Source organism: Glossina fuscipes, unplaced genomic scaffold, assembly GCF_014805625.2.
Source record: "Glossina fuscipes isolate IAEA_lab_2018 unplaced genomic scaffold, Yale_Gfus_2 60, whole genome shotgun sequence".
Classification (NCBI taxonomy): Eukaryota; Metazoa; Arthropoda; class Insecta; order Diptera; family Glossinidae; genus Glossina; species Glossina fuscipes.
The window spans coordinates 4,330,642-4,355,421 of record NW_023998432.1 but is presented as its reverse complement, the minus strand read 5'-3'; the positions used below and the strand labels follow the sequence as shown (position 1 = coordinate 4,355,421).

Sequence of the window (24,780 nt, the reverse complement as noted above, 5' to 3'; positions counted from 1 at the left end):
AATCGCGTGATTCGATCACCGTTAGGTATGTGAGTGCTTGTGCACTGTGTTTGCATGTGTTTTGTGTGTTTTTACGTGTGAGATCGTGTCTTTGTACAATGTGTGTATGCAGTTTATGCATTATCGTATGTTTTTACTATTTCTTTCCCTACCTAAGTTTACTTCTTGCATGTTAAACATGTTGGGATTTTGTTTGTGTTTATACTTTGAGTTTTATTTAGCCTTTGAGTTCTTGAGATTCTACTAGTATTTGTACTTTGAGTTTTGTTTAACCTTCGAGTTCTTAAACATTTTGAGATTCTACTTGTGTTCTTAACATATTGATTTCTTGCACTAAGTTTTTCTTTTATTTGGGTTCTTGACTCCGCTCTTACATTTTGAAATTTGGATCTAAGCTTCTTCCCTTTTAATTGAGTTCTTGGGATCTACGTTTTTTTCCCTTTTCATTGAGTTCTTGACTCCGCTATTACATTTTGAACCTTGGGTCTAAGCTTTTTGGTGTGTGTTATTATGATTCTAGCTGTACAAAGAATAGGTGTGTGTGATATTGTGAGTTTGTCTTTACACGGTGTGGGTGTGTGATATTATGATTCTACATAGGCATATTCGCTATGCGCTTTATACTTTTCTCTTTACATTATAATTTCCTTTTTACAATATATCTGGTGCCGTTTCTATGGGCATATTCAATATGAATTTTCTACTTCTCTTTTTACATTGTATTATGATTCTAGCTGTACAAGGAATAGGTGTGTGTGATATTGTGATTTTACGTAGGCATATTCGCTATGCGCTTTATACCCTACGTTTGGTGCTGGAGGGGGGCTGCTTATCTTCTATTGAACCCCCAACGGACGTGCGCGGACAGATCGGACTGGCGGGTTGCCTGCTGGTGATAAATGTCTAACGCGGACGGACTTGTGCGTCGTAAGGAGCCAGAATCGCTTCCTTACAGCTCTTATGAAGTTATTTGGCAGTAGACATACATCGAGATTGGCGGAAAGAGGATCTTGTAAGAAGTAGAAGAGCTCTGCGGGGCATTTCCAATCCTCTTAAATTAAAAAAATTAATGCGTTTGCTATTCTTCATTTGTCATATCTCCGTTAGTCAGTATATATACCAGTTTCCTCGTTAAGTTGCCATGTCCATTATTATCTGTAACACACATACAACCTACAGGACCCCCACAAAACCATTGTATTTGTACTCTTAACAGAACCTTATAATTTTTCTTATTTTTATACCATCCTTTTTGTGATTAAACAAAAGATATGTAAACATATAAAACATATAAAAAAAGAACAAGAAACTTAGCTGTTTAGCCGTTGTTAAAGATGCATTTCGATTAATCACAGTAAATTCACAATGAAACCTATAAGTGACCTTCGCTCCACTAGTGAAAACTGTTGGGTGATTATTTATTTAGTGTACCACACAAAGATGCACTTTTTTATCTATTATTGTATAAATTTTCAATCTTTCAATTTGATTTTTAATTTCTAAGTTATAAAATTTTTCATATGGTGTATTTTAACTAATTTTAATAACAACTATTGAACTATTTTAGTTGTTGTGTATTTTAATTTAAAATTTTAAAGATGTGTTATCTTAAACAGCTTTTGATGTGTTTGGTTTTAATCAGTTTGAGTATATTGTTAGTCTTGTAGTGAAAACGTACAAGTGTGTTTCTCTTAAAAAGGATATCCACGATCCGGTGATGTGAACCGTATCCGAGAAAAGCGAATTTCGTAACAATATTATATGTAATAAAACCAAACTGATATACATTAAAATACAAAGTTTTCCTTAAAAATGAACTCATGAAATTATTTATTTCACTTCATAACATTTTATGAAAGATATAAAATCGATTTGTTTATATTTTCGTTTGAACGATTGAGTGTAAACTAACAAACGTTAAATTTCCCCCTTATTTTCTCAGTATTTTTTCGAAGTAAATTTCAAATGACGAAAGATTTGGAGATTTGAAGAAAGACATAACTCACAATCAAAGGGCTTTGAATGTACGCTGTCCGAATAAAAGCCAATTAACTAAAAAATACGTAACGAGTGCCTTCTTTTGGCTGAGGCAATTTTTTGAACCCCCTCTCATACAACAGTTAATATGAAAACTAAATCTTCATATGGTAAAAGGGTATAACTTTTAATATTAGTTTGGGGAAAAAGAAATCCATTATCTTTATATGAACTTCAGGACTTTATTTAACATGCTTCGGATTGTCCGATTTGGGTCAAATATGCACCGTTTTGTTGTATGACTTGTTGCCATTTTAAAGGTAACTTCAAAATGCCTCTCTCATAGAAGTCCTGGTCTCTATTTGCAAAAAACTCTAGTAGTCGATTTTCACAATCCCCCCTAGATTCCGATTTTTTATCATTAAAGAAATTTTGCAAGGCAAGAAAAAGATGATAATCGCTTGGTGCCAAGTCCGGACTGTATGGCGGATGCATTAAAACTTCCCAACCATGCTCCCGAAGTTTCTGGCGAGTCACTGTAGATGTGTGTGGCCTAGCGTTGTCCTGGTGGAACACGACACCTCTTCTGTTGGCCAATTCTGGCCGTTTCCGGTCAATCGCTATCTTCAAACGGTCCAGTTGTTGACAGTAGAGATCAGAATTTAGCGTTTGGCCATATGGAAGCAACTCATAATAAATAATCCCCTTCCAGTCCCACCAAATGCATAGCAAAACCTTCCTGGCCGTTTGAGGTGCTTCACCGCTCTTTGACCACGATCGTTTTCGCACAGGGTTATCGTATGTGATCCATTTCTCATCTGCAGTTACCATCCGTTTAAGAAATGGGTCTATCTCATTCCGTTTGGCCAAGGCTTCGCAGATGGAAATTCGATCCATCATGTTTTTTTCTGGTAATGGGTGTGGCACCCAAACGTCAAGCTTCTTTTTGAATCCAGCTTTGTGTAAATGGTTTAAAACTGTTTTACGGTCGATTTTTAGCTCCTGGGCGATGTTACAACTGCTAACATGCCGGTCAACTTCGATCATTTCTCCGATTTTATCGACATTTTCGACCTCCGGCTTACCTGTGCGAGGTGCATCTTTAACATCAAAAATTCCTGAACGGAATCTACGAAACCAAAATTGCACATAATTGGCTGTTAGAGTATCGGAACCATAAACACCATTCACAATTTTAGCCGCCTGGCTTGCATTTTCGCCTTTGTCAAAGAAAAACTGTAAAATGTACCGAATTTTCTCTTTGTTCACGTCCATTTTTAACACGCTGTAACTCACAACTGAATGCACCAAACAAAAACCAGCAAAAGATTTTTTTTTACTGCGAAATGTCACCTTTCCAACGTGCATAAATATGAAATTGTTTGATCGATACTTTACGAGAAATCTATCAGTGCAGCCATCTACCGAAACAATAATGGATTTCTTTTTCCCCAAACTAATATTTTATGGTGAAAATTGGTAAATGGTAAAATGACAAAAAATTTTCCTTACAAAATTTGCACTGCGTAGGTCTATTTTTGGGGTGGCATCCTATGCCAAATGGTATAAGCTACTTAATGACTAGTATAACCTCCTTACTTGTTTTATTGTGACATTTCCGTGTTATTATCTGTTTCGTTGTGTTCCTGCTAATGTTACCAATCGCCAGCATGCAACTGGCTACTTTACTTCATAACATCGTCAATTAGAACATGAAGCTGTATTTGGTTTTTCAGTTTTAATAATTTTATTTCTTAGAAAATCGGGCAGTTTTCATGTTTTATAATATGCGTCATCTCCGTAACAATAAAAAATGTAACAATACTGTCTACGTCCTTTCTTTCTGTCTACGGAAAACTATTAACTGCATTAAATTTAACAACTCGAAAGTGTCACTTTAGGCCGTTTTGAGGCATATGGAACAGATGTACAAAACTTTGCTGAGCTAGTTAGTGAGAAAGGTTCTATATTTTTGGCTCGTTGATACTGCTAAAACTGTTACAACTAAAACAACAGCACGTACTTACGTTTTCACTAACAACCGAACGAACGTAACCTAACTTCCCAAACGGGCATCCCTTGTGTCCCTGAGGTTTTCCACATTATCCCTGATTATCGTTCCCTCTGGCCCGTGAATTCTATGGAAGACCCCGAAGTTGGGTCTGAAGACCATTCTAAATCTACCTTCCTCTGATAGCTAAGAATTTAATTACCCAAAAATTTTTTTTTTCGAATATAAATAGTCATCATTTTTTGCTTGGATTATGTTGTACTTCATTTATTTTTGCAATACAATTGATACAATACAATGTAGAATTTACATTAAAAAAAAAAATACGATTAAAATTATCGAATTAAAACGTAGACACAGATAATCATGATAGCGTAGTTACATACTGTAACTGTTATCATGTAGTGTACCACACTTCATAAAAACCCCAAGCAAGGAGAGAATATAGTTGTTGTTCGCCGATTAAGGTAATGTACATTTTAGATGTAAATTAAATATAAAGATTTTTTTTCATAAATATCTTTAGTTAAAGAACAATTTTCTTTATTTGCTCATCAACTTCGTACAATTCAATTAATACCTTATTTTGTCTTTTATTCTCATTCCATAAAAAAAAAAAAAATAATAATGATTACTTCTTTCTCTTTCTTACATATTGGAAAAAGTATTCATCAGGTTTTTTAATAACTAATGAGTAAATCAATCGTTACATGCTTCTTCCTGCGATAACCATTTGGGCGTGTTAATTCCTCTCCTTATGTTCACATATAAAATTATTACGTAATTTGCAAAATGGCTTTCTAAATGATTCCGTTCTTTTTTCAATCTTCACAAGCTTATACTTTTCCAAAATCTTTGTTTTCTTTGAAAATTTTTATCACTGAGCTGCTCTTAAACTTTCTTTTTTTTTTTATATGGTTTTTATTTTGATGTCGAAACTTTTTCAACTTCATTTTTCCCATTTCACAGTTAAGGCGTGCAGCCTTACGTTCGCCATTTTTCCATCTTTATCTTTTTCAATCGCCGCTCTCTTTTTCCCGTACGGAAAACCAGGACCAACCAAAAGCTGACAATAAAGTCGTCAAAACATCTCCCGCCATTAAACTCTTTCTCCTTCGAGAACTTAACCATTCTGTCAATGCATGGCTGCATTCTTTTTTAAGAAAACAGAAATGAGACAAGGCTGCTAAGCTAAAGCCTCTTATTGCAGCTAGTGACTAAACAAGTAGAAAATTCCGGGAAAGCGAGAACGTTGAGGACATAAACAAATATTATTACCTTCATACACAATTGTTTATTTGTTCGGCTAACGCAAAGCAATTAGCTGCGGTATCCAACGTTGTTAAATGTAAGATAACTACTTCGTTAAAATTAATAACGGCTGCAGGCCTAAGGTAGTTTACATGGAACATTCATAAAGACTTAAAACTTATTAATATGATCACTTCAGGTAGTGCAATTCACCTTAAGGTGAGCCGACTATTAACATTTTGATACGGCTTACCGAATCCAAAAAAGAAAAGAAATACTTATAATCACTGATGTTTTTACAAGCAGCGTAGAAGATAGAACGGTTTAGGCAAGACACTCAACTTGGCAATGCCTCTGCAGTTCTTAACAAGTTGTCTACTGCCACTTTTGTGATTTAGAATAAGGAATCAAGTCTTCCAACACAAAGGCAAAACACCCAAATTCAAGGACTTGTTTAAAAATCATTGTGATAACACCACATAACTCGACAGCGCAAGATTTAAGTACACATGATGGAATTCCATCAGGTCCAGGCGCACGGCTATATTTTAGAGAGTTCCCTTCAAAAACGTCATTTTCAGAAATAATCAAATAAGGAATTGAAAACATATTAGATATCGGATATGGGTAGTTTTCTGATAAATCGGAATTAGCAGACGAAAAGTTTTGTCGGAAGTATTCGACAAAGAGATTTGAGGTTTCAATATCATCCGAGGACTCAGGGCGATTAAGAGAAATCAAGCTTAATATATGAAAAATGTGATTTTAGCCTTTGAAATATTCATTTTATAGAAATCATAATATTTATTTAAAAAAGCTGAATTTGGAATTTTAGAGAAGTTCAAAGAACCATCATGCTTGTAATGAAAGGGAATACACATTGCTGGATGATAAGGATCCTCAGGAAAACTAAAAGGTAGACAACGTTTAACACTAATCTCAGTAAGATTGGCAAAGCAAAGGTCAAGCAGTCTACCATTGTAATTAGGGTTAGGGTTGTATTGAACTAAATTATGATCAAATAATTCATTAAAGAACACAACAGCTCTATCAGACGTTAAAGTAAGAATCAAGTCGCCCAACACAATGACTATATCGGCAGGTTAAGATTGCTTGGCCACCTTACAAATGAGGGCGGCCTCTATCATATAGATGGAGATATCCGAACTTGGGGGAATATAGGAGCAGGTTATATATAACTGTTTATTAGGAAATTTCGCTCGAATGGCAATAAATTCAACGCTGGGAGTAGTGAGAAATTCAATTGAATGGAACGCAACTGCCGTAGATATGGCAATTAAAACACCATCACCATTGCTATACAATCGATCATTTCTGGAAACCTGAAGCGAATTATGGGAAAGTTCCGACCGATCCGAACGTAGATCAGGTCTTAATCGAGTTTCAGTGAATGACAAACAGGAAAACTCCGCGCTCACTGAATTTAGGGAAGTAGAACGAATTTTTGAATTTAAGCCCCTAACGTTTTGATAAATGAGAGATAATGAGTCTGAAGAAACATTTAATTTTTTGAAGGGGAAAGGGCTACTACATTTGTATTATGGGGTCAATCACGAAGGATAAATTCCTTAATTAAGGATCCAACTGGCCACAATCGTTTATTTAACAACATATCCATGTTTTCAGTCGAAACTAGAATGTTAAAAAACGAGATTGTTGTAGGTTGAGAAGCAGCCAATTTGAAAATGCTAAATACCTTAAATTCACAGATGGGACTTTCGCCACCAGATAACTTTTAGGTTATCTACAGTAGTATCAGGTGCCAGTCTTGACACAAACATTGCCTTTCTGGGAGGAATTGCCGTCAAGCAAATGTCCTCTGTACTAAAAGCAGTAGGGTTTGCGGATGGGGAATTTTGAGTTGGGGAGAATATAGAAGGAGAAACCACACTTGCACGAGCAGCTTATGCGACGTGCTCAGTTTGGCGACCATCGTTCGCACTCGAAAGGAGAAAAGGACCGTTTATAATTCTCTTTATTAGTTTTAGGCGATGACGCCGGATTAGAGTGAGTGACACCACTGGGAGGAGATACCCTTGAGACCAGAAGGACCTCCCGGCTTATCTGTAACTTTTTTGGTACCGACCGACTCAATGACAGCAGAAACGCTAACGTTGTTTGTAGACATTATGGAAGCGCTAACTTGTACCAACGAATCAAGCTTAGGATAACTCAGAAGCGCCGAACCACACGCTACGCTACGAGTAGTAACTTTGCTAGTTGGGGAAGACGATGAGTGCTCAATATAACGACAGTCATCAAACCTAGCCTTAATTATTTCAAACTTCTCCCACAAGAAGTCAAAATTTTTGCTCAAATCTGAGAAACAATCTCTTGTTTCCGTGAAGGGTTTGTAGAAATCTATGTGCCGCTTTCTACAGTCAGGACATTACCATCATACGCCTTTTCATGGATATAGGACGGCGTCAGCCGCACGGCTGATAATACCAGGACACTTTGCATGGCAAACACGATCAGAGAGCCAACTCGATATGAATTGTTCAGATTCAGGGTCTTTTTTCGCACGACAAAGTGTAAATAAACAATCCATATTCAGTGGAAACAACAGAATGAGCTTATGAAGAAAAAAAAAGAACAAAAAACTAAAAAATTCCACCGCACAAATTTTCTACAAGTGAAAGCAAACTTCTCACTTTCGTTCCCACTGTAAATATAGAGCGAAGGCAAAAGAAACTGTAAACAAAGAATAAGAAAAAAAAAAAGAGAGACTTTTACCACGAACACTAATTGTTGATTGACCAAAACCAAATTAAATATCATGTAAAAGATTAATATATTCCAGATAAATTAAATTACACGCTTTATTCCATTAAACATTTAGATGCTAATAAGGCCAAAAAGCTAAGAGATGCACTAAGAAATTAAATTTTTTGCAAAGAAATAAAACGCGACTACAACATGCGTGCAGAGTTGCCAAAGTGATACTCATAATGTATACAGAGATTGACGCGCATGTTGGGATCAAATACCGTACCCAAATCCGTAAAATATGAAACACCTTTTATGGTCTTCCCATATACATTGTATGTAGTATTTATAGATTAATTTCTCGAATATTAAAAATTGCTTACATTTACGTAGATTAACAGACATGAGATGTGCTCTACTGCAAACTGCTAAGGTTTCTAAATATTGCTTTGGATGATCTGTTTCTATAGTAAATAATTTCACATCATCAGCATACAGTGAAAGTTCCTTCGCGAGGTATACATTCCATAAAAATGCCGCGAATACAGAAATCGTGAATACCGAATGGTAATTTGTATGAGATTATAAGGGATACGTTCCTAGGTGACAAAATAAAAAAAAAATCAATTATATAACAAAATTCGTTTAATTGAAGTTTTTTAACATTTTGATTAATTATCTTAAGGCTTAGCCAATGGTTTGAAGAATTTTGTAAGTTTCTCTTGCTTGGCAGTTTTTAAAAGCTCCTTCAATTCAGACTGATACGCAACAAGCGCATTAGCAATTTACCTCTTAAAAATAAGGCTTCGTTCCATAGACGAATCAATGTTCATAAAGAAATCGCGTAGCTCATTTGCCATTCTTAAACCTTCACTAAGATTTTTCAAATTAAATGTCACGTTTCCAAATGCTTGTTGAAGCCTTTTCTTCAATGGGCGGTGAATTTAACATTTCCTCCAAGTCGGTTTCAGTCAAATCTTCGTCTTGCGATTGAAGTAATTCCTGAATGTCATTTGATTCTATCTGTTCGGACCCATCTCGTCCTATCCCATTCGCGATTTCGACTATGTTTGCAGTCAAAGTTTGAGCTTGCACATATTCTTCGTCGTTTTCCGCAGTCAGAGCAGGCAACAGTCTTTTCCAGCATGACTTCAATGTGTGTGGGATCAGTTCTTCCAATGATTCTTTTATGTTTACGATGCATTTTGCTACGCCAAATTTCTTCCAGCATTCCATAACATTCATATAAGGATTACATTCCATTATGATTTTGAAGGTTCGTCTAATGTAATAGGCCTGAATTATTCCTTGGCCCATAGGTTGAAGCAAAGCCAAGTTGTTGGGAGGTAAAAATGTAACTTTTAGGTTTGAATGCATAGCTTCAAGTTCGTGAGGATGGTGCATTGTCCAAAACAAGAAGTGCATTAAAGTCTAAATTCTGTTTTTTTAAATAACTTTCAGCTTCAGAAACAAAACAATTCCGAAACCAGCCACAAAAAATCCGCGAATAAAGGAATTTATAGCCGCGAATATGGGAATTGGTTCGCACTTTTTCATCCGCGAATAGTGAAAGCGCGAATAAAGGAAGGGCGAATAAGGAACTTTTAGTGTACATTAAAACGCCTATATAAAGTACAATTGCAAGTAATTGTGAAAAGCCATTTACAACAAGTTTAAAGATAAACAAATCATAAAGCTTAGATGTTCTAAGTTTAGCTAAAGCCCTATAATTGTATTTCCTACAGCTATTCTTTAAAATAAGTGCATCAACAGGTGCATCCAACATCAGTTCCTGGTAATATGTTAAATCTATCGGTGAGGAGTCGATAATTTATGGTGATTGAGGGAAGTATGCAATCTGAACCAGGGGAATGGAAACGCTTTACAGACACTAAGGCTCTGCGTTTCTGCTTAAAATAACACTTTGTTATAGAACATATTATTCGACATTAGTTTTTTTTTCAGATATGGTAATATAAATAAATTTAAGTAACGCCATGTGTAAATAAGTGTAAACAATAAAGATGAATGAATAAAACACGCAGTTAGTCCATATCTGAAAGTCAACGTGTTTTAATATGGTTTTACTCTCACTGTGCAAGGAAGTTTTTAGAGTAAGTTTGCTCAAAAATTTTGCAATTGTATTACATACTGTTATATGGTCCGTTGACTCATCTTCGTTAAAGCGCATATCATTAGTGCGAATGCATAAAAACTTTTCTAACTAATGCTCGTTCGTTGGAGTCTACCCGGTCTACTCTACGGTCTACTCATTACCAGGAATTAAATTTTGTCAATAATATCGGGTGAAAACATATCAGTCAGAGAAACACTTAGCTTAAAAATTTCTTAAAAATTCTACTTCTAAAATTCTTTACCTGCTTTATTTCCTTACTATATCAAACTGAGTTATCATTACTACTGTGCATTATAACGCAAGGTATGGACAGAGATATTGTGTCATCAAACAAAGTGTAAAATTTTAAAATGTTATTATCCAACGTTTCACTTGAGCAGACCTTATCCCCTATTCGTATTGAAATAGTCCCAAAATTTATTTTTTAAAGACAATTATTTTATATTTAATTACGTTTTTATAATAAAACTTGGGAGAAACATATTTTCTAAACAATAGGATGATAGCTGTCTTCGGGAACTACGATGGGATTGGAATGGGTAACTAGTAAGTCAAAAGAATTACAAATAGATCTAACAATCTACGTTGGCGGTTGCAGACTTCACTTAATCGCTGCAAGCAAAGTTCATAGATACCCTCAAAAAAGCAGTGATAGCTAAGGGAAGAAAAAATTTTGTATCAGACTTATTTTCAAATGAAACGCCACCCTACGTGATTGATTTACTACTGTAGGTATATCTCTGTCTTTTTTATTTAATCTGTCATATTCGTATGTTGGAAAATATAAGGTTTCAACCAGGTTCCTGTGGACGCTATTACTTAGAGTTCGCAGTTCAAGCTTTGAAGCAAAACGTTCATTCTCCTTATATTTTGATAACAAACCAAAAAGGAAACCGAGATGTCTAGTTTTATAAACCATAATTAATAATACCGGTAGATGCGGAGGGCATGGATATAGTAACTTTTTCTGGCTTTTTGTAGACAAAGATTCCTTAATCAAGGCACCCTTAGGTTGTAAGAATTTGTCTTAAATCTGTTCAAATTATTCTAGACAAACAGTAATTTTGAAAGACCGAACACTGAGCGGTTGTGCAACATTCACCTTGAACATATTGAATTTACTCAAATTTAAAAGAATGAAATTTACTTTGAGAAAATACGTTATTATTTACCGTGCCCGCAAACGTATCAGAAAAAACTCTGCGCAACTACATACTTTCTTGATGGAACTACAAATAGTTCACAACTACTTTGTAACTGTCCTTAACAATGATGCACTGAATCCACAGGAATTGAATCCACTGCGTACGGAGAGGGCTCATTATTTTTGGTAGGATCATTCGGCTTTTCGGGGCAATCGGAGCAGGCATCTCTACTGCATCAGCATAGTTCACTTTAAGACTACTACGCACATTTTTATTCTCAGCAATAGCGAAGAGTAGTACAATTTGTTTCGAAGTGTTATAACCAATCGCTGATACAGGATTAGGCGAAGTGAGGTGTAGCAATTCAACCAAGGCAACGCTAGGGCTTAACCCAAAGGGAGAGGTAGCCACGGAGTAGGAAGAAATATGAAGGTTACAGGGACCAGAACTGGAGCAGAAGTAGGAGTTTGATGCGAGGCAAGGGAAGAGAAACTGCAGACGACGTCGCAAAATGTTTTCTGTCGAAAGTCTAATCAATAGTCACTTTAGGTTCAGATCACTATTCAAATACAAAGGTTCTTGGTTCATTTGAAAGTATCGGAAGAATATTCTTATCAATATAAAGTCGTTCGTAAAAAAAAATGCCGCACATCGTTCAAAGTATATCGAATTTAAAAGGCTATTCCTTTAAAAATCCCTGCTTTATTATAAATCAAAGCGTTATAAGCCACAAAGTATTACCACAAAATTAAGGATTGTATTCGATGCTTCCTGTGAAACGTTTACTGGTGCTTTATTAAATGAAATATTGATGATATTATTCAGAAACACTTGTTTAGTGTGTTGTTACGATTTCGTCTTCGACCATATGTATTAACAACCATTTAAAAATGTAATGTGCACATGTAAAAATGGAAAAATGTAATAAAGACTATCAAATAATGTTATGGAGAAGTAACCCATCTCCTGCCAAATAGTTTTCAAACTATATATCCAAATTACCAACAGTTGCAATCTATACCTACCTTCCCTTTTCAGTTTGAAGCTGTACTGTCCAACTCAAAGGCTCCGAAATACACCGCACTTCACAATTATTCGAAGCAATGCGTCTTTTGAGTCCAATAGCTATAACAACAAACATTTTGCTTCAAGATTTACAGCTGATGAAATTGGAGTGAAATGAGTCTTTTCCTGTCTCACATATGCCTAGCCATAACCTACCTCGAATCAATTACTATTATAACAAAACACTCAACATTCGTTTTCTTAGTAGACGATAGCAATAGTCCTGAAATATTATGTGATTCATTTAAATCTGCCATACTCTTGACACCACTTATATTTCAAAACCATAGAAAATGCTATTCAACTTTCTAGTATTAGATCAGTATTCCAAGTAGTATAGTATTTCAATGTAAGGACACTAAGATACCGTTGTAGGAAATTTGTACATAAAGCTCAATTTGACCAATAAAGGTCACCACTGGCATACCAATAACTATTGCCTGCAAATGCTCTTTTATTATTTGAGGCAGTAACCAATTATTTAGATTTAAATGGTCATCATGTCGAGGCACAGTTTAGGCCTATAAGAGTTTCGCCGCAAAAACTTGACATTTCTGGACAAAAAATATAGAATTACAATAGATTGTACAAAATTATATGAGGTAATAATTGCTAATAAATTTCCACATCCAAATATAGACTCAATATTAGACAAGTTAGGGTGGGCACAATATTTATTAGCTATAGCTTTAGCCAGAGTATCATTAAATGCTAATCAGAGAACGGGACAGAGAAAAGACGGCTTTCCTAACGCCACATGGATTGAGCGAATTTATTAGAATACCATTTAGGTTGAAAAACTCACCGACAACAATCCAAAGGTTAATGGACGAAACCGTGAGAGACTTCATTAACAGGACATATGTAGTATACCTTGACGATATTTTGATTTTTGTACATCTCTGCAAGAACATACATAGGCAATAACGAACATATTCACAATACTTGAGCAGAGAAGTTTGAAAATTCAAATCAACAAATGTAACTTTAAGAAGAAAGAACGGTAACTTTGATGAAAGAAGGATTAAAACCAAATCCAAATAAAATTAAAGTTATTCAGTCATTGGAAATACCAAACATACAAAAAACAAAAACATATTAAAAGCTTTTTAAGATTGACGAGATATTATAGAAAAGTATTACGCCAAAGTATCTCAACCTATGACGAAATGCGAATTAAGACATATGACAAATTAAAACTTTAATTAGATCACATCCAATTTCAAGCTATTCAAACATTTACACACTTACTACGGACGCTAAAAATTACTTGATCGAAGCTGACTTACCACAGGATACTCATCCAATTTATTTTACATCCAGAGAACAATTATTGCAATCATAAAAGGTATTATTCTGCAACGGATAAAGAATTTTTAACCGTATTATGGGGAAGTAAATCACTTAAGACCCTACCCTTACGAAAGTAAATTTAAAATTTATATTGACCACCCATTAAATTCTGAAATTCCGAGGCATCAGAGATGGCTCTTGAAATTAGGAAAGTATAATTTCCATAAAGGATACATAAAATGCAAGGAGACCCAAGTAGCCGATTTTCTAAGATGAATATAAAGTAACATTGACATTATTCGGGAAGAAAGGGAGATGTAAATTCCAATGACAACAATTTAAAATTTCGTTAAACAGAAGAGCGACGTACGATTCCTATATAAAAGAGCAGATAGAAAACTCCAATTATATTGATCAACAACAAAGTTGAAGAATTCAAAACTCTAAATATTTACAAAGTATGTTACGAAAGGTAAAGCACGAATATATTCGGAATTATCCTAACACAATTATAATAAAAAGGAATTGATAGAAATGTTTTCTAATAGAATTTACTATTATTTACAATTAGAGGCTAACATATTAAAACCGCAAAAGCTATTAAACAAGAATGTCTGCACCATATTAGCAAAAGCGTACATTCAGGTATAATTGAAACATCTAGTCAAATAAAATGTAAAATATATTATCTAAAATTAATGGTAAGAGATAAATTTTCAAAATTCAGAGCAGCTTATCTACTAAATAATAGGAAGCATTTGACTTTCAATGCACAACTGAAAGATCATATTAGAAGATAGCAAAAGAAATAACAGTTGCTAATTAATTTAAAGCAGCTACAATAAAAGAGTTTACGGATAATGAAGATATTGACCTACATCTTACTAAACATAATAGTCATAAAGGAAATGCGGTATTGAACGACTACTTATTACAATAGAATAAGGGTTCAGTCGAACAAAAACTATTAGGTGCTAGATAAAAACTAATACAACAAGTAAGAAAATTATATTACATAGTGATCGAATCCTGTACACCCATCAGCATGGTCCTAAAAAAAAGAGAAAAACTAAGTTTTCATACTGCGGCACGGCTGATTGATTTTTTTTTCTAAATAAAACTAGAAAGTTATATGATGAATGTATTGTACTTAATGAGTAACATGCAAAAACGTTCACCGTGTTTTTTATAGGCGTGTTGTATTTGCGTTCTTCGAAAAAGGTGGGTCCTCTTCGTATTCTCTTTCAAGTTTCAAGGCGATATCCTCATTTTTGCGTACTTTTTGCGAGAATATTTGCCACAGGTACTACACGGTTGCGGAGAAGGACAAACGAACAAACAGACGTGCTTAGATGCGTTCGGAATTTGAAACTGGCCAAAAATTTATACACTTAGTGAGATTTTTGAAGCTTGTTTCTGCGCCTTATTGGAAAATAAATTGATATATAATACTAGGTAAATTATTTCCATTTCTGTACAAGTGCTACAGCATCGTATCAAATTTTTGTACATTTATCTGCTCCAGTTCACGAGTAACGAGCAGAAAAACAATTTGGAAACCAGAGGTATTCTCAGTTTACGTAGCGCTGTGGTTGTGTCCTTCAACAAATTTGACCCCTATTCAATACCAACTTCCGTGCAAGAACTTCTAATGCGTATGCAAAATTTGAAACCGACAGCTTCATTCAGCTTCAGAATAACAACACCCACTACACAGACGGACAGATGGACATGTTTAAATTGATTTAGAATTTGCTATTGATCAAGAATATATATACTTTGTGGAGTCTCTGATGGTTCCTTCTGGGCGCTGCAAACGTTTTGACAAAACGAATATATCACCCAACCTAAGGTGATGAGTATAAAAATGAACTAAACTCACTAAATAAACTCTTAAAAACAGAAAATAACAAAAAAATATATATCTGAAGACTTAACTGATATACAACTATTAAAAAGTAAAATAGAAAATCTGTAAGATAATGTAGTATCTGCAAAATACGGAATTGTTCATCCAAATATTTTAATTAATAATGGAATACAAAAATATAAAATTGGCTGTAAGAAGCTTAAATATACTCAACAGCTCATATATCATTTATGAAATTGAAATATTTAAAACATGTTTAATAGTAAAGTAAAGAACAGCTGTACTCGTGCCGAATAAAGAAAGTAATGATATAGACAATAATATTGAACAAATTTTTGAATTGAAGAAGAGGAGCAGAAGTATTTTAAGAACCCACAAATAAGTACTCATTGTGCAATCAAAAATAATTACAAGCTATTACGGAACAAGGATTTTGAAATATTAGAATTAGACACGGACACAATTATTATTAAAAACGCTATGCAGGATAAACAAACGCTATGAAATTAAGAAAGTAAAACAGTAAAAGAACTGAAAAGAACACATTACACAAGATGTATGCGTGGGACTACGCACTATAAACGTCTGTGTGCGATAGTATGTGTCCGTGGGTGAGATATTAGCACTATGCTTAAATTACTCGTATGCGATTGAGCGTGGTTTTGCTTAAAAAATTTTATCTACGGTGAGTCTTAGTAATATTGGGTTTTTTCGCTCGACAAAAAGTAAACGCTTACTAAACCTAGTCCATTATTCAAACATAAAAATTTTCTTTACTACTTTGTACTACTAGGAAATGCATATTAATATGTAAAAAAAAAAAAACAAAACATTATTCCAGTAGACAAGAAAATTAAACAATTTCAAAAACTCAAAAAGCATCGTATCATTAATATTGATTTTTTTTCATATAAGGAATGCTTCTGTTCAATATACAATGTTTTTGCTTGGCTTAAGCAATTATATATATCAAGATAATCAAGAGAATATTTACTTTTGAATCTTTTGTGTTAGACGTTTATTTTTGGTATTTTGACGCAAACTTTTTTTTACAATCAGGCTTAGCATATTTTCTTAAATTGCCTAAATTTTTCTACATCTACATCTATCTATATACAAACAATTTTTTATAATTATTTTTCCTAATGTCTACTATGTAAATTTTTGCTATTTATTAGGCAGTTGTGTGCAATTTTCCACAACACCCCTGAGATATTGCACTGGGGGCGTTAACAATTATTTTAAATGGCTGCATCCCCGAAAACATTACACGCCTATGCACATTAATAATTGTTATGACTACGTTATGTTAACTTAGTTTTAAAATGAACATTTTAATATTAGAGTAACAATTATTAAAACAAATTTTCATTTTGGTAAACACTTGTTCTCGTTCATTCGAACACTGTCATACTTGGCATCCTAGCTGAATTCCATAAGTGTCTAGTTGAATAAGCTTCAGTTAAAAACAAAAAAATTCTCGGATACCATTTCTGGCAAAGCGGATAATGCTTTTGTTGCAGATGAATTCACCGATTTTTCCTTCCAGTCTATACATAGAGATTACTCAACTTTCTAACGTAAGCAGTTGGAATATCTTCACGGGAAGGCCCCTCATTTTCTAAACCAAGTTGCGTACAAAATTTGGCTGCTGGCCCATTTTTAATGGATGCGTGTTGGACAGTTTGCTGATTTTCCAACTCTTGCGCGGTCTCTCATGGTGGATTTTATGGTCATTATTAATAGCTGGCAAAACTGTTGAGCAGAAAGAAGGAAAGCTCTAATTACACTTTTTTGCAAAATGGAAGTAGTTATGAAGATGTCAGCTATGAACAACATTTTCCATAATTCCGCTAAAGCGAGAAGCGAGTGATATACCTAGTGTCTCCGAGGAACATGCCCTTTAGTGTTTTATAGATTTGAAGAAAAGGCTGGAAAAAAGTTCGGAAATCCGAAAGCAATATATTGTTATGCAAAAAAATAGACATTTAAATCACATGCCGTAAGCTTTTTCTCCGCCAAACATTAACACTTACTACCTGCCTCACCATTGTGTGCACAGACAAAATAGCAAATGAAGTCCTTTTTGACGGATCAGTAAAAATGTTATCAAAGTTTTCATTCCACGACATTCTTTATCTAGGGCCTACAATTCAGTAAAAATTTCCCAACAGTATTTTGCGATTCCTTTTTCTCAAAACGGCTCTGCGCGGCGCCATTTTACCATATAAAAATTCCTTCCTTTGGAGATGCAAAACACGAAAACATTAATACACACATATGGAACTAGCCTAAAGCGAGCTAGCTTGTATAAAAATTCGCATGATGCAACGGCTTTCATTCGAGAAAGAAAACGTTGAGAATTGCGGCATTACTTTAGAACGGTGGCTTCGTGATTCGAAGATGGTGCACAAAGCCATCAAGTCGTTTTATGTGGCAGTTCGCCGTGAATAGTACAATGGAACTTATCTAAGCAGAGATTTTGGCCTTGCTTGGAACCTTCAAATTAATAGTTTGATCTTTCTCTCGCCTTTGCTTTTAATAAGTGCAGTAACAAAACATGCCGCACTACCTTCTACTTCTCTTGAAGTAATTGGTCCAGTTATTACAAAGGCCAAGAGATTTATATGTTGAAAACTTCCCTCAATCTCTGCTTTCAACTTTAATTTTCTTTCGAATAATTTTTAATTTATCTAGTGAAGGAAGGACGCTTTCACTTTTATCTACTGTTCGTCTATTTACTTCGATGACATGTGCACATTGGTTTGTCAAACATCTGCAATTATAGATTCCAACCCAACATTTGAACTTCTGGCGAATTCTAAGGTTTTTGGAGCATCTAACATCACCTCCCGATGTACATCGACAGTGGAACTAGCCAGCTGATATGAACATCAACCATTTAAATAGATTGCGAACACTTTGTTATATTCAATAAATCTTTTGATAAAATAGACCAGCCCGTATCTGTTTCTTTTGCGAGAACATATAAAATGGCATCTTTCTGCTGTCAATGTATTTACGGGTAACTTGGTTTTAATATTATTATTATTGTTATTTTAATTTTAGACTAATGAATTGAATTCTTAGACTAAAAAAAAGACATTGAGCACTAGCAACACAGGCTATCGGCTCTGATTTTAATAAAAGGCGAAAATTATCCATTTCTTAAGTGGCAATTAAGTTGAGTCACTACAATTATGAGTGACCAAGATGTAGCACTGCCAACACAAGGCGCGTCGTTATGAAGTTAAATGCGTTCCTGATTGATGATGATCCTGTTGAGAATCAAGGTCTATCAACGGGGGAAAATGATATTCGCAATAGCTACACTCCTGTACGCACCAACTGTATTTACCAGTTTTTATTCTTACCTTTATTGTCACCACTTTTCTCTCAAAGCTATTTGCTTAATTTGAGCATATTCCATCCAACTTTATAAACATTATTTCTTATTAGCTGAAAGGTTGCAATAGCATATGTTACTTCACCGCGTCTGCTAGCTTCAAATTTAAATTGAAAAAGTATGCTGGACTTTGTTTTGTACCATGCAGTTACAAGAATGGTGTAAGTGCGAATGAAGAACACTTTTGATCATTTCATCAATTTTATTTAGGATAATGGATATGAAAACAAAACATTTTTCCATTGTGTCTGAAAAGTCATTACCTCAGATGATTTAATTTCAATATGTACTTGATGTAAAAAACATTTTGGCTTTTCTATTTTATTGAAAACTTTTTTCGATTTATTTTGACATATTTTTTTAAGCAAGTGTACTTATTTTTTATATATTTAATATACGCTGGCATTTATCAGTGTGGCACAAACACATCAATATATTTTTGTCTCTTTTTCTAAATTCTTTTTCTTCTTCATGCTTTCATATCCTTTCAGTGGTTTTCGAAGTTCAAAAACATTGTTAAAAACTACATTGAGATTATAAACGTGTGTTCGTTTGTCTGTACCTTTTTCTTAATATAAAGACCTTTCAAATGATTTTGTTGTTCTTTTTTTAAATCTCTCATTTTTTTTATAATTTACGTTTTTCTTTATGTAATAATATGTTAAATTCGATAAAATATTGATGAATAGCGATTATTAGCCATAAATGTAGATGTGTGTATACATATAAATTTTTATTTCGTTATTATTTATTTTAATGCAACATTTTGGCAAATTACTCGGCGGAAAGAGAATAATAATAACGATAATAACTAATAAATAACTGAAATTTATTTGCTGTTTTTCGTTACAAATTGTTTATTGATTGATCGATTTGCCTTATAAAAAAAGAGAACTGCAATATATATATTTTTTTGTTTGTATTCAAAAATATAAAAATAACTAATAACACGAAATAAAGTATATAAGTATGTACGTAGTCGCGTATGTATATAAAGAATTGGAAAAAAAATTATGATTGTTGTAGAGTTTAACAATCGGTATCATACCAAGCGGCCAAATTATTATTATCATTTGGTGGAGTTGGCATTGTGTCCAAATCGAAACTTAAAGCGCCAGCATCGATTTCGCCAACGTCCATATCTATAGAATACGGAGATGTTGGTGCTGCGTTAGGTGGTGCACCTCCCCCACCACCACAGCCTACGGGACTACTTATTTCGAGTCCCTGCATTGAATCTATGGGTAGAGTATATCCTGTATGTTTAGAAAAAACGAACATAAAAACAAATATGTTACTTATTTCTTTATTTTGTATTAATTTACATATTATTTGGTAGTTTTTTCGCAAGAAAGAGATACGCTAGAAAAAACAATAATTGTAATACTCATAAAAAACATGCGCATTAAATTAAAAAAACATACCATGCTTTCAAAAGAAACAAAATGAAACAGAACATTCGGGAGAAATTTTCGAAATTTTACAAAAAGACTTCCAAAAAAGCTTTATAGGCTTTACGGCAAATCCTGAATCCGTCTAACGTCCTAAAATCCATACTTTTAATACCTATACAAAATCGTCAGAGTATATCAATTATGTAACAGAGGTATCACTTAATAGGAAGCTAAGACAAGGAAAACACATTTCTAAGTTCATTTTTTCCGTTACACTTGCTGATGAGAGCAAAAATAACGTCATTCCATTAAGAATTGGACGTTTTCCCTGGCAAACTCTGATCTTAGGTTCCTACTACTTTCTTGTACCAACGGCCTATGGCGAGCGTGGCAATTGACATGTTATAATTTTGTATGCCTTGGGCCAATGGATATTGGAGGAAAATTTGAAAGAAAGTGCGGATAAACTCGGTATTTTGGAAACCTTTAAATTCTACCTAGATAACGACCTCACGCATAAGCCCCACTTAATGCAAGAATGACTCTTGCGCGAAGGTGCTTCAACCCCCTTCCCGATCACCAGGCATGAACTCTGTCAAAAATATGTGGAATGGATGGGATATCCATGTGCGAAAACACTCAATCTCTTCCGTCCAAGATCTACAAAATAGACTATGTATAAGAAAGAATGGAGTAAGATCTTTGTTTCCCACACAAGAAAACTTATGCAAAATATGTCAAAACGTTTAAATGACGTTTTTAAATGGAAAGGATACCCCATCAAATATTAATTTTTAATAATACGCTGTTTTTTTCTTCGTGTCCTTCCCTATATGACAAAAAACCCAATATTAATGGCGCTATATTTTTTGAGTTATTGAAGTTATTTAATTTGCTTGTCTACTGGAATAATGTTTTGTTCGTTTTTTTTTAATGCTTTAATATGCATTCTCTAGTAGTACAAAATAGTAAAAAAAATTTTTATGTTACGGCAATGGAGTAAGCTTAACAAGCGCTTACTTTTTCCCAACCAAAAAACCCTAACATTAATGAGACCCCCTGTACATAGTACGGGTAAATAATGGAAGAAAAGTCAAGTTTAAAAACTTCCTTAAAAGCTATAAATAATAATTTTTCACAACGTATTAAAGAATATTGAATAAGTAAATTTTAAATCTTTTTTTAAAACATTTTTAAATACTTTAATTTCGCATTTTAAACATCGAGATATTTTAAGAATCTACATAATTAAATACAACCCGTCGTAGCCCAAAACGCGCATTTTCTTTCTCCCCCTCTCTCTAAGTCGCATAAAACCGCACAAGAACAGATGCAACTGCAACACTTATCTTTAAGTATAGAAAATGGAATTGCAACAGTCGTCTTAGATAGATAAGCAATTGCACTGTTCTCTTTTTTGCTTTTTTTTAATGCATTGATTTGTTAATGTACAGAATTAATCCTTCTTTTTCTTTTTACCACGTCGAGTCCTAACTAACAAGTTGAATATGGTACAAAATGATAGCTAATAACTTTAATTATGCAGAATTCCCTAAGCTATCATGAAACTCATTTCTTGAAAAAATATCTTTTTAAAATTAAAAAAAAGGTACCTATACTCGTATTTAAAAATAGGCAAGTTACTCTTTGTTCGGAATACTGGATACAAGAGCCAATTTATTCCTTTGATTCAATAAGAAATCCGGGCAAAATTACATACATTTTATTGACAATTACGATAGGTGGTCATTAGTTTAAAGAATAAAAGAGTGATACAGTTATTTGGCAGAAAATTACTCGTAGGAAAGCTGTTGTGTCAATTTATTTCGCCTTGGACTAAAAAAGAAATCTCATTAAAATTTCTGAATTTCTGGAAATAATGTTGCGTTAATTAAAAGAATATGGACACACCGTAAAATGCTAAATTGATGTTTCATTTTAAAAGATTTTCTAAATCAAGTTTTCTCAAAATATCGTTGGAGTATGAAGCCTATCAAGGTAAATAAATATTATTTTAAAAATAAAGCAAAAGTTAAAGCATAAAAGGAGTTGATTACAGTACTATATCGGATAAATCTTAGACTTCTGCCATTTTAAGGAGTTTCATGTTCAATAATATAGACGTTTTAGAAAACCGATGAGATATTATTATTGTCATATAATTATCATATTATTTAAAAAAAGTATCATATCGATGTCCACAAGAGATCATAGATATTATTAATAAAAATATAAAAACATTTTTGAACCTTCTTAACGATTTTAATCTGCTTAGAAATGTGTGTATCAAAATACAGGAGTGTGCAAGGTCACAATTTTTGTTTCAATCTACGAATTTCGTAAAACAAGAGCCAGACGAATTTAATAAGTAATCTCGCAGCAGTTAAAAACAAGTGAACATATTATGGATAAGTTAGACGCACGCTTGAATGGTTCGCAAAACAGTAAAATTAGCGTAATTTCCGCCGATGGCAGGCAACACGAGTGTTTATAATATTGCGCTCGAGTGCTATGTTAGAGGAGTAGTTTGCATAAAGAAAGGCCCATCCAGGCCGTCAGCGTATCGATCGTATTCATTGGCTAACATTTGGTTGTGGCGAGAATCAGTTAGAGAAATGAGATGTAAGAAACCAGCCGTAGGGTTTCGCCAATATTCCCTTCATCCGAATAGGGCTAAAAGGTCTTAAAGAACACTTGTGATAAAAGTTGCTTGATGTCAGAGCATTTTGATAGCGCTTACAAGTTTATAAAAAGATATCATGTTTAAAATGAACTGAAGACAAAACTATATTCTCTTTTGTGTACCTGTTAATCAAAAAGACGGAAAAATCAGAAAAACAAATTGCCGTCAGCTTTAAGGTTTCGAAAAAATTCTATTTCAAACATATATATAAACATGTGTAAAAAAAATAATACTTTTTTCGCAACATAATTTAAGATTCGAATAAAACTGGATTATAAATTCATTTCTATATTAAATATATCATCACATAATTATATTATCATGCATATGCTTTAAAAAAAAACTTTAATACTTCACTTTTATTAAATAAAAAAGAGGATTTTAAAGAACAAAAATTTTTTAAAACAACATAAAAACATTAAAATAATCAAAAATTGCATTTTTTTTTAAATATATAAAATATGTAAATAATCACCTATACAAGAATATTTGAACGGAAGACCACATGTTGATGTACTTTGAGTTTCGTTTAATAAAAAAATTGATTTCGTAGATATGTATTATGCAATTATGTTATTATTTTTGGTGTAATTTTTTGATACTTTAAGTAAACAAAGAGGCAATATTCACCTAAGAGCAAATATCGAATACCCATCATCCAAGGAAATGGTATCGTCATATGTCGCTGGATCGATCAAGATCGTTATTATATAAAATTCATCCTTCTCTTAAGAATAGCTGTTCACGTCTGCTTGGTTCGAAATTATTTCGTAATGTTAATTTTTCTAAATTTTTTCACCATGGGACCGTAGCCTTCGAAAATTATTTGCAATATTACGTAAAGTCATCTTCACATGAGAATTTCCATTCCAGTTGCGCTAATACCAAGTTACAGTCATTACATAAGTCCAACCAACCAGAATGATTCCACGTTTTGTACATTTTACGATAAGGACGACGACCCAAATTAACCAATTATGGAACTTTTCACGGAATCGGCACATATTTCGTACAAATTGAATGCCGCACAGCTCCCAAAAAAATTGTATTGTTGCATACCATTTTCGTAGGCGGACATTCTTCAGTAAATTATTGACAAGACCATTTTCAAATTTTTCATTGAGATGACTTCAATCTTGCAATCATACTTGTTGTCTTAATCAGCACATAATCGAAAGTAATTTTTCACAGCGATTAAGAAAATATTTACCTAGTTTCAATCTCTAAACCCAATTTTGGAGAAACAAGAGGCAGATGGAAGTATAGAGAATGAACTGATATTTATACTTTATGGATTTTTTATAGATATTTCCAATCCTTGCAAACAGAATGACGGAAGCACTACATTTGCACTCTTCGATGATGGGTACAAACATTGAAAATGACAATTTTTTTCTACTAAAAAAAGAAAACAAAAATTCTATTAATTTTTTCAATCAAATTACATAATTTTCATTAATTGTTTGTTAGATGCGTGTACAAATGATTCAAGTTTCTCTCTTCCAAATATGACTCAATGATGATATATGTTAGGCTGGCTTAACTGGATTTACATTTTTCAATTTTTTTTTCCGACAGTTACAAACGCACGTTAGCATTTGACGGCCAAACAAAAGGAGATAAAAATAGATAAAAAAGAGCAGAAAATTAGTTTAAAGGAATATTCGATATAAGGTGCTAGTTATGTCAGATTGGAGTTGGAATTATTTACATAGAGTTTACATTTATCACGTGGTGGTTATGATTACTCTTGTGAAACGAATTTATAGATGTTTTATTGTGAAGTATGTGCTTATAATTCAACACTCAAACTAACGA

At 33.6% G+C, this 24,780-nt stretch overlaps 1 protein-coding gene across 6 annotated transcripts in view; it reads right to left on the bottom strand.

The window, feature by feature from the left end:
* Positions 1–19,722: 19,722 nt before the first annotated feature.
* Positions 19,723–24,780, bottom strand: part of LOC119637646 (armadillo segment polarity protein) — a 40,564-nt gene continuing 35,506 nt past the window's right edge. For 3 of the 6 annotated variants that reach the window (XM_038033839.1, XM_038033840.1, XM_038033841.1), the window contains one exon: positions 19,723–20,141. In XM_038033839.1, the coding sequence (XP_037889767.1) occupies positions 19,915–20,141 (227 nt within the window). In that variant the 3' untranslated portion in view covers positions 19,723–19,914. The other 3 variants (XM_038033844.1, XM_038033842.1, XM_038033843.1) reach the window with 3 other exon arrangements.